Raw genomic sequence first — 16,427 nt, 5'->3', positions numbered from 1 at the left:
TTGTCTGTACATGGTCTATTTAGGTTGGAAGCTCTTGGAGGCAAGTTCTTTAGCCAAGATATTTTAAAGGGCAATTAGCAAAGTTGGGTTGTGATACTGAGAGGGTGGTGCGCTGTGGAGCATGCAGCTAGTGCTAGCAAAGGAAGAACGGAGTCCCAGTTCATTCCTGTTATATGGGCAATCAACTTGTAAGAACCTCCTTTACCTCTACACATTTTCTGCTAAGTAACCTTTAGACACTATAAGTCTTCAGGTGAATGGAAGGGGCTGATAAGCCATCACGGAAATTCATACGGAGGGTCTCTTCCCATAACACGATGATTCATTTTCTCATGGTTTCTGAACTGTGTGTTGGTATAACAGTTTCCAACAGATGGAGGCACCTGCAGCAAGCAAGTGAAAGCAAGCAAGAAACTAAGGCATTTAGTATTATTTCAGCTGAGATAAAAAAGTTTTTGTTGAGAATAGCTTGGCTTTTCCTTTCATGAAAGGCTCAAGGTGGAAGTGATGTAAACTCCTCAGAGGAATCATTCCTTCCCAGCCTGACATGTGCAGTATCCCCCGCTTCTGCCACGGGATAGGGGATGCTGACCGCTCACCAGCTCTGCTGACTCCCCTACCAGAGGCTGCTATGGGAGTCTAAGTGTGTGGGCAAAGGTTGGATGGGGATAGCACTGGCAGGTCAGGTGCACTTAACACCACCAGCCCTTGGGATTCCTTAAAAAAGACTTAATGCCAGGCAAGGGGGTCTTTGAAGATCTACTTCGGAACAGCTACAGGTCATGGGCTTTCCTTGAACCTTACAAGTGAGATGGGATCACTTAAGATCGGGATCACTTAAGATCAGGTTCTGGGGGGTGCTCTTAATTGTGTTTGGCCAAAGGTGTACCTGCACCCTCTCTGGCTACCTTTCCCAGGAGGCAGAAGGAAATTTCCATTCCTAAAAAGGGACTTCTTGGTCAAGCAGCCTTTTAAGCTCCTTCTCAAATTCTGCTCAGCAATATTATTCCCTCTCTGTTCCTCTGCATCCTGCCCTTTGACATATGAATGCCAAAAAAGTATTTGGGAAAACCACATATCCAATGCACGGTAATCACATTTAATGTCCAGCTTAACCTTCAACATCTCAGGCCCACTCGGGTTAAACCCATGTAGCCTTTTCATTCCGCACCATTTTCAGGCACCTGGTCCATTAGCAAATCTTTCAGAGCTATGTAGGTTAAAACAATTCAATGAGAAAAACAGAAAGAAGCAGTCAAAAGAAGAAAAACCTAATTTTTCAGCAGATGTACACAGTAGGTCAAATGGCCTAAGGGAAATATTTAATTTAAGAGTCATACTATTTCTACCAAGTTTCCTAACCAAAAGTATTTTCATCAGGAGCACTACTCTTGATCTGGTTACTGCTAATGATTTTCCCCATGGACTTAGCTCATAAAAACATAAATTGCTTTATGAATCATAGAATCATAGAAGTTGGAGAAGAAAATGATGGGTTAGGTCATCTTGCCCTTCTCCCTGACAGTGCAGTATTATTTCTTTTTATATATATATATATATGAAAATAAACATTTATTCAGAGCGGTGGAATAAAATTGCTAAGTTCAAAAGAGTTTTTAAAAATACATAATGAAAGCAGTGGAGGAAGAGCCAGATTCTTAAGTACCTTGGCTCTCTCTGTAAGCCATGACAATTTGATGGGAAGTATAGTCTGGATAGGCACAGCCAGAAATTCAGTGGCATAAAAAGGACAATGGGGTAAGTCCTATGCACAAGTAATTATCACAATTGTAAATGCAAACCTGGTAGTTACATAGGCAAATATCCTGCGGGGCAAAAACCCAGCCTTCACAGTAACCCTGACCAAATGTTCAGTGGGACGTGCAAGAACCCAAAGTCTGCAGGCCTTTGTGCAGAGTGAAAGTGGCACATGTGATCATACACACCATGTTACTGTCACCTATCATGACATCTCCATGCATCCCAATGAGCCAAAAAGCTTGTACTTTGCATATTTGCCTTTGGAGCCTTTGGTTCGAGTATTTTTGTGTTTTCCAAAAAACGGTTTCAAATCCTGCTTTGTATTACTTTTTGAAGATTTTTCCCCAAGCACACCTAGTTGAAAAGGCTGTCCTTGTGCATTAATAACCCCTCCACTTTGAGAATCCATCTAATACTGGCTCAGAAACTGCTCTTGATCCGATACTCTCTGAAGACGAAAGAAAATGTTTCTGGTATTTCCTAAGTTAATCAATCTTAGAGGTTTTTTTAAAAAGTATTTCTATGTCCTGTAAAGTTCATTAAAAACCGTCCTGGTGTGAAGGTCTGACTGTGGCCCCAGATGGCATCCATCTTCAGAACTGGCCCCTTACCTTCCAGCATTTTTCTCAGAGAATGCAGGTGCTCAGGAGAACTCAGGCTATCTGAGAATGACTATAAACATGTAGTAAATGAATCAAAACTGCTGCTGGACTTCAGCATATTTATCCTAGATCTCTGTGAGACAGCAGTATCTGATTTTGTTCCCATTACTTTCTTCCACAGATTTCTTTTGAATCAGGACACCTTAGAAAATACACCTCGGTATTTCTGTAATTTCTTCAGTTTAAGCAAGTGAGTGAGGCTCAGGTCTGTGAGCATGAACATTCCCAAATACCGATTTCTGAAACTAGAAACACTCCAGCAGTTCTTATTCTGATTCTAGTCTCAATACAAGAAGGCTGATAGCATTTTAAATCCCTTCAGTACATGGCATGCATGTTTTGATACGTCTAACCGCAAATCTTGTGTGTGAGTTGTGCAGGTAACAGCCCTGTAATCTATCTCTGTACAGGTTACACATGTAGCCTGTGATCTAATTGAACTGATGCAAAATAGCAAACACACCCACCAACCTAGAGCATAGAAAAATAAATGAGCAGCCGCAGCCCTCCAGAACTGCCTCAGAATGGAGAATGCACTTTTTTTCCTTCTTAGCCTATGGTGTGTCTTCTCAGGCGAGTCTGTATCTATCTCAATCAGGTGTATGAAGAAGAGAGGAGATACCAGACAGCTTGCAGCAGCCGCTGAGATTCAGAGACCGTTGGTGTGAACTCAGACTGAAGGGCTTTGCAGCCCACTTAAAAATGAATCCCTTCCACGCTGCATCATGAATGACTTGGTGATAATGGGAGCTGAGCGTTCCTGCTGAGGGGGGAGCCTGACCTTCCCTTGACATGCCAAAAGCCTCCTCCACTATGCAGCTGATTTGCCTACGACAAAGTGAAATCATTTACAAGGAAGCTTTCACGTACATTTGAGTTGAGGAGATACGTACGTTGCTTCAGTATGTATTGTATCTCTACTTCCTTTTTAAAATGTAGCATCTTATTAAATATTAACTATCATACCAACTGAGAAATTGATTTACAACAGCAGCTATGCCTGGAGGATGATTTTGCTTCTTACCATTCTAGCAACTCATATTCGAAAAATTAAAGCTTATTTGTTGTCTGCAAACTATGAACATGCTCAGGTTAATTGCATATGCAAATCTGTAACTTGCATATACAAATATCTTCTGCTATGTGCGCAGCTGCCTGTTTCACCAGAGATATTTTTTTAGGGACAACTCAGCCACAGTTTTCCAAGAAAATAAATTCAAACTAAATAAGAAGCCTTACCCCAGCAGCTATATTTATTTTAAATTCCGGCCTCAAATCCAAAAAGTATAGGTCAGATACTTCCACTAAATGCATGCAACATCATGATGCAACTCAGACAAATGAAGGATAAAGAACAAAATGCCCAGGCAAGACATGAGTTTTCTAAGCTATTTTAGTTGAAGTTTCAGACCTTTCTTTTCTCCCCCACAAATCCCTTCCCAGTTAAGCAACCCCAAGCTGTGAGTCTCATTCTCTAGTGGGTGCTTGAATACTGCTGCTCTCTTCTCCAGGGATGATTCCACTTAAGCAACAGCCAGAACTTGTGCCAAACATGCAGGAGGAGCGCAAGAAGCTAACCACAAACCTCAATTTACATCAGGGCATTTTGATAAAAATACGAAAATGCCCCATTCAGGCTAATGACTGAGGTTAATGATTGCCTCTGGTAACAGGCAGTGCATGTGCTGCAGAAGCATCTATACCTGCCCATCTGCTCCACCCTCACTTCACCCGGCAGACAAAACAGCCTGCCCTCACCACCAGAACAAAACAACTGCCTGTGTGAGAGGTGCGGGTATTCCCATGGAGATATCAAACATTCACCTCCTCCTTGTACTTAGATCTTTAAAAAACTGAAGGAAAAACAAATAGGAAAGATTGTCTGCCTGTGAAAATGGGTGCTCCTAGTCTATACAACAGCTCAAGGTATACAGTGAACTCCACAAGGCAGCAACCAGGTGTCCTCTCTCAGGCACGTATTTATTTTGCAGGGTGGCTGAGCTTGAAAAGTTAGATCAATGACATATTGGTTTCCAATGCTTTAAAATCCTCTTAACATCTGAAAGGCAAGACTAGCAAGAAATGATGCATAAGAAGGTATATGCTGCCCACCTTTTACCAGCATCCCTTCTGTCAGCTTTTGGGTATGATCCAAGGTATCCCTAGATAAATACTTTAGAAATGCAATGCAAATCATATTCTAGATCAGCTGGACACCCATGAAAAACAAGGTTTTGGGAAGGCATAATTAAAACCATTCATAGGACAGCCTTGGCTTAATACATACCCACTGCCCACATGCACCGAATACAGCTGTATTTCATGAGGGTGGTGATGAACCCCTATACTAAACCATCAACCTGGTCTTCTGCAAATGCTGTCATTAGCTCACTTACTTCTGGGTTCGCGAGGTCCGTCCACAGTTATCTTGATGGCTCTGTGGTATGTGGCTACTTGTGGCGGATTTGTGAAGACCGTGATAGTCAGCGTGAAGCTTTTCCCTGCAACAGGAAAGAAAACCATTACTGAGCATATGTGTAGGGAAAATGTGTACTCCCCATTTCAGATAGCACTCAGACACACCAAATGGCACTAAAACACCTCAGCTGTCCATAATTTAAGACAGACATGTGCCCAGAAAGCTGGGTATATAACCCCACAACTGCCTGGCACTGGACGCATTCCCTTTGTGGCAACTACTCAAGGCTTTCGGGAAAAAAAATTAATTTCTATTTAAATGATCTACAGTTTGTTTGTGGAAAGGAGGTTACCCCCTAACAGTTAGAGTTTATCTGATCTGCATGACTGCTGGTATGTTATCTGTACTTTCTACAGCGTGTTAGCTCAGAAAGGCTTAGAAATCATGTCTGACTCTTCCAAAACTGCCATGGGAATCTGATCAACAGCGCTTGTTAAAATTAAAGAGAACTGGGTGCTCAGATCCCCTAGACAGATCGTAAAATCCCACACTTTGTGGTTGGAGCTAGCATGAGATCAATTCCATATTGAAAACCAGAATCCTTTAAAAATAATCAGCTACTTCAATGCCAAGAAACAAGAGAATGGAAAAAAAAAAAAAATCCCTACAGCTTGTCCACAGAGAATTAAAACATTTTATGAAGACATAGCGGAGCATTATGCTTAGATGCTTTATTATCCTGTAAGAAAACTGTGAAGGCCTTTCAAAATTGTTATGTGCATGCCACGGCTCCGAGTTGGGAAAAGTACTCATTCTGATGGCTGCTGGGGAGGGTTTTGCATCCCCTTGTGACTGCAGTGTATTCAGATCCTGCTACCCCTGGATTTGCTTTTGTGAAATGCCAACATTTACTTCAGGCTTTTTTAAATAACAAAAGTTAACATTCTGCAGCTCTGATAAGACCTCATACATGCATTCATTGTGGCTTTGGCCTGGACAACAACACAAACATTGCCTGTCAGCAGGTTTAGCACAGTTATCTGAGCATCACAGAGGACTAAGATACCGACAGGAATCTTAGTTATCAGTAAGAGACATCAAGGGACATCACCCCAAGTTAGATAACCAGGAACTATTGTAAGAAAATTAAGGCTCTCCTCCTTTGGGCACATGCTGTGTGAGCTTTCCCATACAGATCAGCCTGCTTCAGTTTACCACTTGGTTCCAGCCCTCCTGAGTGCTGAGTTCCTTCCCTTTTAAGACTTCACATTCTCATTGTTTGCTTCATTTATCTATATAAATAAATACAAACTTAAATATAAGTATAAATATAAATGCCTGCCTCTAGCAGAAATATTCCCCCTACCCCAACCCCATGCACATTAACTTGCAATTCAATACATCTCTTAATGCAGTTCCGACTTTTGGTGTTAATGGTCTGCATCAACATCATGATGAACACACACACATAGCTGTTACTGGAAACTGTCCTCATCACATCCCTGTGAATTAAGGAGGTATTCTCCCCACTCTGTGGATGAAGAACTGTAGAGAGATAAAATGTCTTGGCCATGATCTCACAGGAAGCCTGTGGCCAGCGATGCTAACCACTTTGGCTGCTGCCACTAAATCCAACTCTAATCCTGAACCACAGCCCTGTCAAAACAGAAGCTGAAACACAAGCCTTGCAAATCCCAGGTCAGTCTCTTCCCACCTCCACATGCTCATTAGAAAGCAGTTCCTGAGATGGTACAAACTGCAACAGAAGCAAAACTCATTTCAGATCCCTGTCTCAGGGCCTTTGGACCTCAGCTCTTGGGTCCTACATCTACCCAGACCAAAGATGTCTGTGTCCTTGACAGACTTTAAATACCAAAAATAGTTTATTTCCAGAAATAGTTTCCCTGTATCATTATATACGACACCCAGATCACTAAGACTGAAAGAGAATTTGAAAAGATACTTTATTCTTTTTACTAATCTGAGGTATTTCCACCTTGCTTCCCATTTGTGGTTTTGTCTTGTTTGGGTTTTTTTTTGACAACTACTGATGCATTAGGTAAGGTGTTTCTGCTGTTCTGCTAGACTATGTAGTCCATTTATTTCTTTAGATGTTGTGGATTGATTTTCCAGATAGAAAAGAAATGCAGTATAAAATTGTAAGAGTGGTGAAATGTAGTAAAATGTGGCCACATTACCAGCCTACAAGAATAAAGAAGAGGGAGGTGAAGTTATTTTCAAGATTTTTTACAGAACAGACTAGATCTCAGAGACTGTATATGGTTGTGACACAAGCTGGCAAAAGGAGGAAGATACTTGGCTTACTTCTTGTTGACAGAAGACTATTCATTAACCACATACTGGTTAACCACAGGACTATATAGCCATAAACCTACATGTCACTCATTGCTGCTTACCAATAATTCTGGCTGTGTTTTTTCCCCTGGTTATAGTGTTTCATTTACATTTAGCTTTATTAAGTGGTTTTATCACTTTTATTCATAGCTTCTACATTATTCATCCTTTATGTGTCTGGTTGACAAAAGCAGATTAAAATTAGAGGTATTGTTAGTGAAATCTGTGTTTTATGGATATACCTGTTTCGGGATGACAGTAGGACTACAAACATCTCCTCCTTGCTTTTATATATTATGATACAGCCATGATACAGATTTTTATTTTCAACATGCTCTTGCATAATACACTTACACACAAGCGCAATGCATGTACACACACACATACATATGCAATGTGCAGCAGACTAAACTGGTCGAAGTAATACCAGATTAGTCAGTGGAGGCTGTATTCAGCCTCTCTAGCACTGCAGCCTGTATTGTATGCCATGGTTTCTGATGCCTAAGAAGTGGACCTCGTAACTGTTGGCAGAAGACCTACACTGAGCACTTAGTGTTTCTGCTCAACTCAGGAAGGAGTGAGTGCCACCAAAACAACCTAAGTGATGGACTAACCTCTCTAGTGACTGTAAAGTGGGACCAAACACCTCAAGAGGGAATTCTGAAACACTGGCCTGGTTTGGATGCCTTCAATAGTCATGATGACAATTTGATGATGTCCTAGCAGTCTCAGCAAGACGGCATGTAGCCCTTCATGAGCTAATATCAAAATCTGAGACCCTCTGTGTTAAACAGCCCCATGAATCTGCAGAAAACCATGCACAAATTAGCTTCATCTGTGGTGCATCCCTCAGCAAATCACTACTGTGTCATCATGGGAGTGTTTGCCAATGGTGTGAGGGCTGACGGGTGATGTCAGTGTCAATCTGTGCCTTGCTGGGGTGCAAGAGTCACTTCAGAGGCTGTTGCTGTTTCTGTAACTATCCCTGGCAGCTCCTAATATCAGGCACAAAACACCTCATGAGCACAAGGATTAAATTCTCCAGATGTTGGACAGGGCTCTGCCTTTGGAAACATCAAGCATACCCTCATATGTGTAAAGGCAGAGCACAAGACTCACTGCTGCCATCAAGTCTTCCCTCACAAGCCGAGTACGAAAAATTGCCTGGTAATGTTTATTTTTGCAAGAGCATTAAGGCCAGAACCATTCTGGAAAAAATAATGGAAACAGCAGCATTTCTGGTCAAAATACAATACTGACTTCTGAAATGACACCCGGAGACTCTGTTGATGGGTTTGCTAGAGGCTGTACTACCAAAAAAGGCCTCAGAAGTCGCTGCTGATTTGACAGCTGAAGTCAGATGGGTTAAACCAGTTGTCCTGAGCTCATGACTTTACATGATTGCTCATGAGATTCCCCGATGCTCTACAAAGCTGCAAGAACTGAAGAGGAAGCACAAAGCTTAATGTTGTCCGCCAGCACTTGCTCAGCAATACTGTTCCTGGACCAGCAAAAGGTGAAGATCAGTTTCTAAGACCCAAGCATTTGAAGGTATTGTGCCTGTGCACTCTACTGCAATACAGGAACCTGAAGTCTGCATTCAGTCTGCATCCCATCTGACAGAGGCTGGAAGCAAAATGAGCAGGGAGCTCACATCTAGCATGATGAGAGATTATTTAAGTGGTCCCCCAGAACAGCACTGAAGGGCTCTAGAGGGAGCAATAGGCTTGTAAGTCGTGGTCCCTGGGAATGTTTGAGAGAAACCAAGGGGGAAAAATGAATCCCAAGTGACAACATGGTCACATGAAGCTCCTGTGCGCTGGTTTAGTCATCCTGAGCAGTTGTTATGACCAGATGGATCTGGGGGAGGGAAGGCACACTTAAAAGTGGCTGCATGTGCAGATGCAAAGGGCAGTGAGAGCAGACACACTTTAGGGAAGAGAGGTCACATCTTGAATTTATCACTTCATTTTAATTCGCCTTTCGCAGGCAAAAAGAGACATTGATTCCATTTACGAAGGTTCATCCAAATGAGGGCAGAAAAAATGAGTTAAAGCTCCATAAGTTTGCTTGTGAAGGGGGAGAGGAAAGGGAGGCCAACAGATGATGTGGTTATTACGGTTACTATCTTTTGCTTTGGGGATTTATTCTGATGAAGTGTCATTAGAGTTGTTTTGCTGTTTGGTTGGTTGGGTTTTTATTTTAATTGTTACAGTAAATTATTAAATAAAAAGAAGAAGAAAAAAGGAAAGGAGCCAAGAACGCTTGTGCTGACAAGGACAAAAGGTATAGCTGGAAAATATGAAATGTAATACACAAATGCAATACAAATTATATTACAGATATTTCTATTATATTAGTGAGAGACTTCCAGTTTCTAGTAAGAAAGATTATGATACTTTTTTTTTTAAAGCCAGCTTCTACTTTTTAGTGCTTAGGTACTTACTTTTATTAAACCATGCTAAATGATCAATTTTATACATCTTTACAGTTTCTCACTACATCTTCCTGGGTATCTGCCAAAGTGAAGATGTTTCCTGCATTTTAATAACATATCTGACTTCATCTCTGGGCAGGATGCAATACAAACACACACACATATTCATTCTTAAACATTGACTGTTATACATTGGGGCCAAATTTTGCCATTCTTATCATTTAAGTCCCTAAATGCTCCAATGTAATCAACAGGACAAGAAGGGCCAATGTAATTTGACCCTTCGTTAAATAACTGCTGCTCACCATACAACTGAAATATTTTTGTAGGTATCCAAGTTGCAAGTCCAATTGCAAAATAACTGTCAAAATTCTGTGCTCAGGTGGTGACCCTCTTCTCACACCCGCAAGACAGTTTCACACAGTCAGAATCTAAACTTTGCCCTTTGTGTTTGGTCCAGTGGCTATTTCGTCAGAAAAAAAGCTGCAGCTGAAGTAAGCTGCATCAAAAAAATAACATCATTTGTTTACCATCAGCACCAGAGATACCACAGAATTTAAATATGAGAAAAAACTGTTATTCACCTCATCTGCTGCAAATGGTTTACAAAATCCAACTGCCACAAGCCAATGGCCCAAAGAGACAAATGCGAACATGGGGAGAAATCAGCAAATCTGGGTGATGGCCCCAAAAGTGCAAGGACCGCCCATGCAAATCAGCTGCACTGGCAACAGATCTGTTTGTGTGTTTATATGGATGTCTTGTAGGTGCAAGCGCGTGTCAAGGTGGAGATTCGGGAAATACACATACTTGCCTCCTGCCAAGCTAGCCTGGGTCAGCATAAAAGGTATACTTTTGAACATTTCTATCAAGTGTCTCACTCCAGGAAGCTCTTATACCTGTGTTTACATAGCCTCTACTTACCCAGAATGAAATCTCCATTGTGTTAAATCAACAGGTGTTTTGTTCTGCATTTATATGGTGCCAAGCTATCATGTAATGGCCAGAAGCAGCCCTGCCGCAAACTTAGACCCAGCTATGAACTACTGAATTTGCTTTGCAGTAAGTTGTGGATATGCAACTTGCTGCTGTAGGAGTGTCGCTAGCACTGGCTTCTCCCCTTCCCTTCCCAGCTCCCTGCAGTGCTACCAAATGCTTAAGCAAGACATGCACTTCACTCTTTTCTCCTCCCTGCTCATTCTCCAAACATCTTTCCTGGCTAACAAGTAAATGCTATGGCAGAAAGCACCAGAACAGCCTGCTTCTCTTGCCATGGCCCTATGAATTCTAGAGCTAGAAGGCTAGAAGAAGGTTGTGTCTGGGGTGAAATCATTTCAAGGCATTATTTTGGTGAAGCACATGTACATTTAACCTAAGGCAACACAGCAACTATATTAAGCAACCAAAATTACATAACTGAAATCAAGTAACATTAATAGAGACGCTGCCAGCCTAAGAAGGCATTAAGACTGAATTTTACCTCAAGCCCATTATCTGGGTAGGGATAGTCCCTGGCAGTCTTCTGGAAAATGTTGGTGTCAAAAACATAACCCTAAGTCTGCAAGCTGTGGACATGAAATAATTAAGCAGATGCAGAAGCTGGTTCTATACTCAGTGTAACTGTTAAAACCAAGCTGGCTCAGGTCCTCAGCAGCTATTCCAGTGAGCACGTATTGATGACAAAGAGCAGTGTTTTGTGCATGCCCCTTGTCATTAGGTATACCAGGCAGCCTACAAGACCTGTCACCAACACTGCACATTTCCCTATGCGCTGGAGAATTCCTGGGCAGGTAGCAGGTCCAGAAGTTGCTTCCCCTGCCCTTTGCTGTGTTACAATGGTACCAACGTTCAAATCCCTTTCCTCAGAAAAAAAAAAAGGAGAACATCCTCCTGTTGGAATAAACAAAAAATGACAGCACATAGCACCCCAAAAACATGCCACTGTCAATTCCAGAGCCCCATATTTGCTTGAATGCTGCTTTTTACCCATCACAGTAGGAACTAACACCTTTTGGATTTGATCTGAAGCCCTCTGAAGAGTGATTCTCTCTTGCACAAACATTCTCAAGTGTTGCAAGGGTGGAACTCGGCTCTCTAAACCGGCCACACTTTTTCTCTCCTTTTGGGCAGATGTTTACATTTTAATTTGACAAGAGTTTGCGTGCAGCCAGTTTCACTTCTGCGCTGATGAGCGGTTTCACTTCCCAGTCCCATGTGCTGTCATGATGACACCCTCCAACACCTCCTCCCGCCTTGCAGGGGCCTCTGTGCTAATCCCTTCCCTAACAATGTGTGTAAAAGTGCAGCCACCACTGCTGCTGCTGATCCACTGGTTGCCTTGAAGGCACCTGGTGGGCCTGTTCTACTTCAGAAACCTGGATTTAAAATGCACTTATTTGAAATGCTCATGTCTAAAATGTTAGGCACAAGGCAGCAGTCTCAGCTGGCTTCCTTCAGGTTCCTTCCCTCAGGTTACTACTTCTACTACCTTCACGTTATTATTTCACTCTGCTGAAGTGAATGTGCTTCAGCAGAGATGCCACAAATGCACTATTTAGAGAAAAAGAAAGAAAAGTGGCAGTTGAGTAGCAGGAGATACCTGGTGTGGGTACTAAATGGTCATGGCCATTTATCAGGAAGGGAGCTGCGGCAGAAGATGGGTAGGAGAATAACTTTGAGCCTATAGGAAAGGACATGAAATTAACTAACTGAGGAGAAGAGGCATAGAATTAAGAGATTTGGGGCCGAGGTGGCAAGAAGGAGGTATCTGAAGACAGGGTGTCCTACAATAGTCAGCTTAAGGTGACACCCAGTAGTTAACATAGACATTAGTCACTTTTGTATGTCACCATCAACAGTCTGCAAACACACAAAACCACCAGGTATTCGGCCTATATTGTGATGTTGTCTAATTTCAGAAGAAAAAATATTTTAAGCTGCGGTAGGAATTTGGCTGGCAGGAACATTATTTGTACTTTAGCGTCTTCAGGTCTAAATCCTATGTAAATACCAGCTTTTAAGCTTTCTGATGGAGATGGCATATGTATACGCATGTGTGAGTGTGTGCAGCAGAGTTACAACAATGTCTGATGATACATTAAGAAAAGGTGTTTTTCCATTCTGTTCTGAAAGACAACCAAGTGACTTGTTTTAATTGAGTTTTTAGGGTGGGATGCCTTCTTAGACTGAAAGCCTGCAGATCAAGTTTGCAAAATGGATTAAGGCATTAAAAGACTGGGATGGGGGGGAAGACCTTTTAATGGAAAAGCCAAGCAGCCTCTAACTATAAGTGGAACTGCTGCAGTAACCACTATAAAATTCTTATGAACTTGGGTGGAGACAATAATTACAGCAGAGGAAGAATGAGATGCTATGGGGTGCCCAGCCTTTGTAGCAGAGTGGCAGCACAAGGAGATTACAATTTGAGTGTTAAAATACAATGCTTATGGTCTAAATATTTTTAAGAGGTACTATATATGTAATGTATACAAATGGCATGTCACTAATGTTTAAACACAGATTTTGAGATAGAATTATTTATTCCCTAGAGATGTCTCTAATAGAAATCTCTTATGCCCTATGAGTAGGCTACCCCAAAACCTGAACCTCTGCTTTCAAGCCATGACCTATAGCATGCCAGGGAATTTCACTGTGTTGGTGTTTTGTTTTGGTTTTACTTTCTAAGTGCAGTATCATTTTAGATTAAAATGAACTGCTTCTCTATACCAGAGCTTGGGCTGTCTATGAATAGGTATTCAGAAATGACTTAGCCTCCATGAAATGCGTCCAGCTCTAGGGCGGAAAGAAGAAATGATCATTCAGCAGACTGCTATGTCACTGCTGGATGGTTCAGGGAAAGGGAAAAAAACAGCAACAGGAACACCAGATGGAAAGGACAGTTCAAAATGAAGTGACTTAAATGCAAAGCTACCACCTTCTCACAGAAAATGCCTTGGGATCTTTAAGCCTAATAATAGTTCTTAACCCGGCTATAATTTCAAACCATTAATAAGCTTTTTGAGGCAGAAATTATCACCCACACTTTACAGGTGATGACAGAGACATGAAAAGGTTAAGGCCCAGATTCACAAGAGGATTTAGCTGCCTGAAGTGGGATTCAGGTTTGATTTAAATGCTTAAGTCCAAAATTACACCCCTCACACCTCCTGCCCCACCATCCAGGTGGTGCCTAGCAGCAGCCATGGTGGACACCTGAGGGGGCTTCCCCTGCTGAACAGCCCCATGCCCTCGAGGCTGCAAGCTCAACCTCCAGGAAGGAGCAACTCATCATGGTCAGCTGGCCTGAACCCATAGTCTGAGCCTTCCTCTGCCCCTTCTCCTCTGGGAGGTTTGGTTCAGGAGTTGCTGCTTGGGGCTCACCCGCTGACAGCCTCTCATGGTGGCTGCTTTAAGCATTAATGGCATTTCCCCAGGGAAGGTCTCTGTTTTGTAGGGTGCACTTCAGATGTACACTTCGCACCTCCCTGAGGGGCCACGGGCAGGTGGCTCTGGTGGGGTGCAGAATCCTCAGCACTGGTGGCCCCAGCAGCTGGAGGTCCTCAGGAAGAAGAGGTCCTTCAGGCAGAGGGGTGCTGCATGCGTGGCTCTCGGGGCTGGTGGCTGCAGTGTTTGGGGTGAGGAGAGCGCCTTGTTCCACTCTCTTCTCCAAGGACTTCTGTATTTGAACCCATGATTTCTTCATCCCTCAAAGCCCTCTTCTCATCTTTTGCCTAATTGTCAGACCAGGAAAACCTCGACGTAATGGGTGTTGTGGTTTTGGGCAGATCCTGTTCTGAGGCACCTTCATTTCGTGGTGCATTGTCCCATGATCCTAGAAAATGCCCTTTGAGACTTGGATTTTGTCTCAGTTCCTCTCCCTTTTTCCAGCACTGGCTTTCATTTGGGACCAGCCCAAGTCTGGCTACCTGTCCAGCCAGGTGCTGGCATACCTCAGTGCTCTGGTACAGTGCAAGACCTGGGAACAAACATGTTCCTTGCCCTACGGAGCAATGAAGACCTCTCGGCATGGCTGCAGGCAGAGGCACCAGGTACAGGGAACAAGGAAGGTGTGGGTTCACTGGAAGAGCAACATGCTGCTCTAAATACAAAAGGCAAGGAGCACTTTCATGATCATCGGGGCCATTTTAGCAAGTGAGCGACTTCCGCCTGCAGTGGCCTAAAGCAGGTGAACGCCAAAAGAAAACCTGACAAGTCACTTCTTCAGTAGCTAGCTGAGTATGGGAGTGTGCACTGGGACTGTTTACTCAGAGTTCATTTTCTTAGAGGAAGGACTCCTCGTGCTGTCATTACGCTAATGCAATGCTCATTGATTTCAGAGCTCGGAAGAGGTCTGGGGTCACTCGATGGATATCCATGCAGTCAGTGATGAGGGAGATAACACTGCCATTACGAACTCAGAACCTGCCAAGTTCCACCAGAGACAACGTCCAAACATAGAGCAACCCCTGTGACCTCAGATACGGACGTGGTTTCACTGGACTTGTGGTGCATGAAGTCTAGCCTGTGGAAACTTTGTGGCCTTGGCAAAGTGTTCCCTCCAGTTCCTCCCTAAACTTCAGGGAACTGATGTGCATACACACTGCGCCAAGCACCACCCCACTGAAGAACTCTTACGGCATCAAGACTTCAAAGCAGCTGCTTCCCTTTGCCTCCACTCAGTCTCCAGAACCTCCTCCCCATGCACTGCCTGCTCTCTCCCTGCACCACACGGCAGGTAGCTCCCCATCCCCAGAGGGAACATTAGGAAAGGGTGGGAAGAACTTAAGATAATTCCTAGTAGCACACTCTGAAGCTAAAACCTGTTCCCGCGATAAAGGCTCACAAAGGAATAGCAACCTGTGCTGAGAGACAACAGCTCTCAAAGGGGACAGGCATCGATAGAGGAAAGAGGACAAGAGACAGATTGATGAGGGACAAAGATGAAGGGAATAAGGTCGACTAGGAGAGGCGGAGAAAAACTGTGTTGAAATAATAATGGGAAAAGTAGGAGGGGAGCAAAAGAGTTGGACAGTCACACAGCGTTAAGGTAAAAGAAACAAGGCTATTTTTTTCTCTGCTGTTAAAGGGGTTTTAGAAGGAAACAGAGACTGATTCACACTACTGAGGGTTTATGCACATGACTATCCTGGAAAAGATTCTCCTGACAGCAATTGTAAGCCCAAACAAAACTGTAAGCATCCTCGCTTCTGCTGATCCTGAATGAGCTGACAAGAACTGCATGCCTCAGGCCGGTCAGCTGAAGTTCACTAGCCAGCCCTGGAGCCAAGGCCCTAATTCATCTCTCAGAATGATTTTATTTTGGTGACAAAACAGCAGCTGGTATTTGAGTTGTAATACAGGTACATACATATACAGGTACACAGGTATGCACAAAAATAAGTATTTTTTTTCACCAGAACTCATGCAGCCTCTGAAGGAAGGCACAGCAAAATAAATAAAATAAAGGAAAAAAAATCCAAAGGAAAATAAAAAGGCAAACAGATCTCTTGAAACTATCTGATGTTTTCATCTCGAGAGGTACTTCTTTTCCCCTAAGTAGTATCCTCGTAAACCCAATTCCTGTTCCTTTTGGCTTGGAAAAAGAAAAAAAGGAGAAAATGCTCGGAGGACAGTGTCTGCCTCATCCTCGTCATTAGCCTGAGTTTCAAAAATGTACAAGCAGAGCTCTGCAGAACCAAAAAATAGATTTATTGTTATTGGACTGAGGGCAGTGGTTCAGCACTTGGCATGGCCACTGTTTACAGCAGTAATGCTCCCGGAGACAGGAAGTTCT

General features: G+C 42.9%; 1 protein-coding gene across 3 annotated transcripts in view; it reads right to left on the bottom strand.

Moving 5' to 3' along the window:
* RUNX1 (RUNX family transcription factor 1) overlaps positions 1–16,427 on the bottom strand; it is a 168,952-nt gene that overhangs the window by 46,569 nt on the left and 105,956 nt on the right. For all 3 annotated transcript variants that reach the window (XM_061453609.1, XM_061453607.1, XM_061453608.1), the window contains one exon: positions 4,820–4,924. In XM_061453609.1, the coding sequence (XP_061309593.1) occupies positions 4,820–4,924 (105 nt within the window). The remainder of the gene's footprint in view (positions 1–4,819; positions 4,925–16,427) is intronic.

Source organism: Pezoporus flaviventris, unplaced genomic scaffold (assembly GCF_033815535.1).
Source record: "Pezoporus flaviventris isolate CSIRO_AGI_PZ_B2104156 unplaced genomic scaffold, CSIRO_AGI_Pfla_v1 ptg000015l, whole genome shotgun sequence".
NCBI classification, from domain to species: Eukaryota; Metazoa; Chordata; class Aves; order Psittaciformes; family Psittacidae; genus Pezoporus; species Pezoporus flaviventris.
The sequence above is the reverse complement of the archived record's forward strand: the minus strand, read 5'-3'. Positions and strand labels throughout refer to the sequence as shown.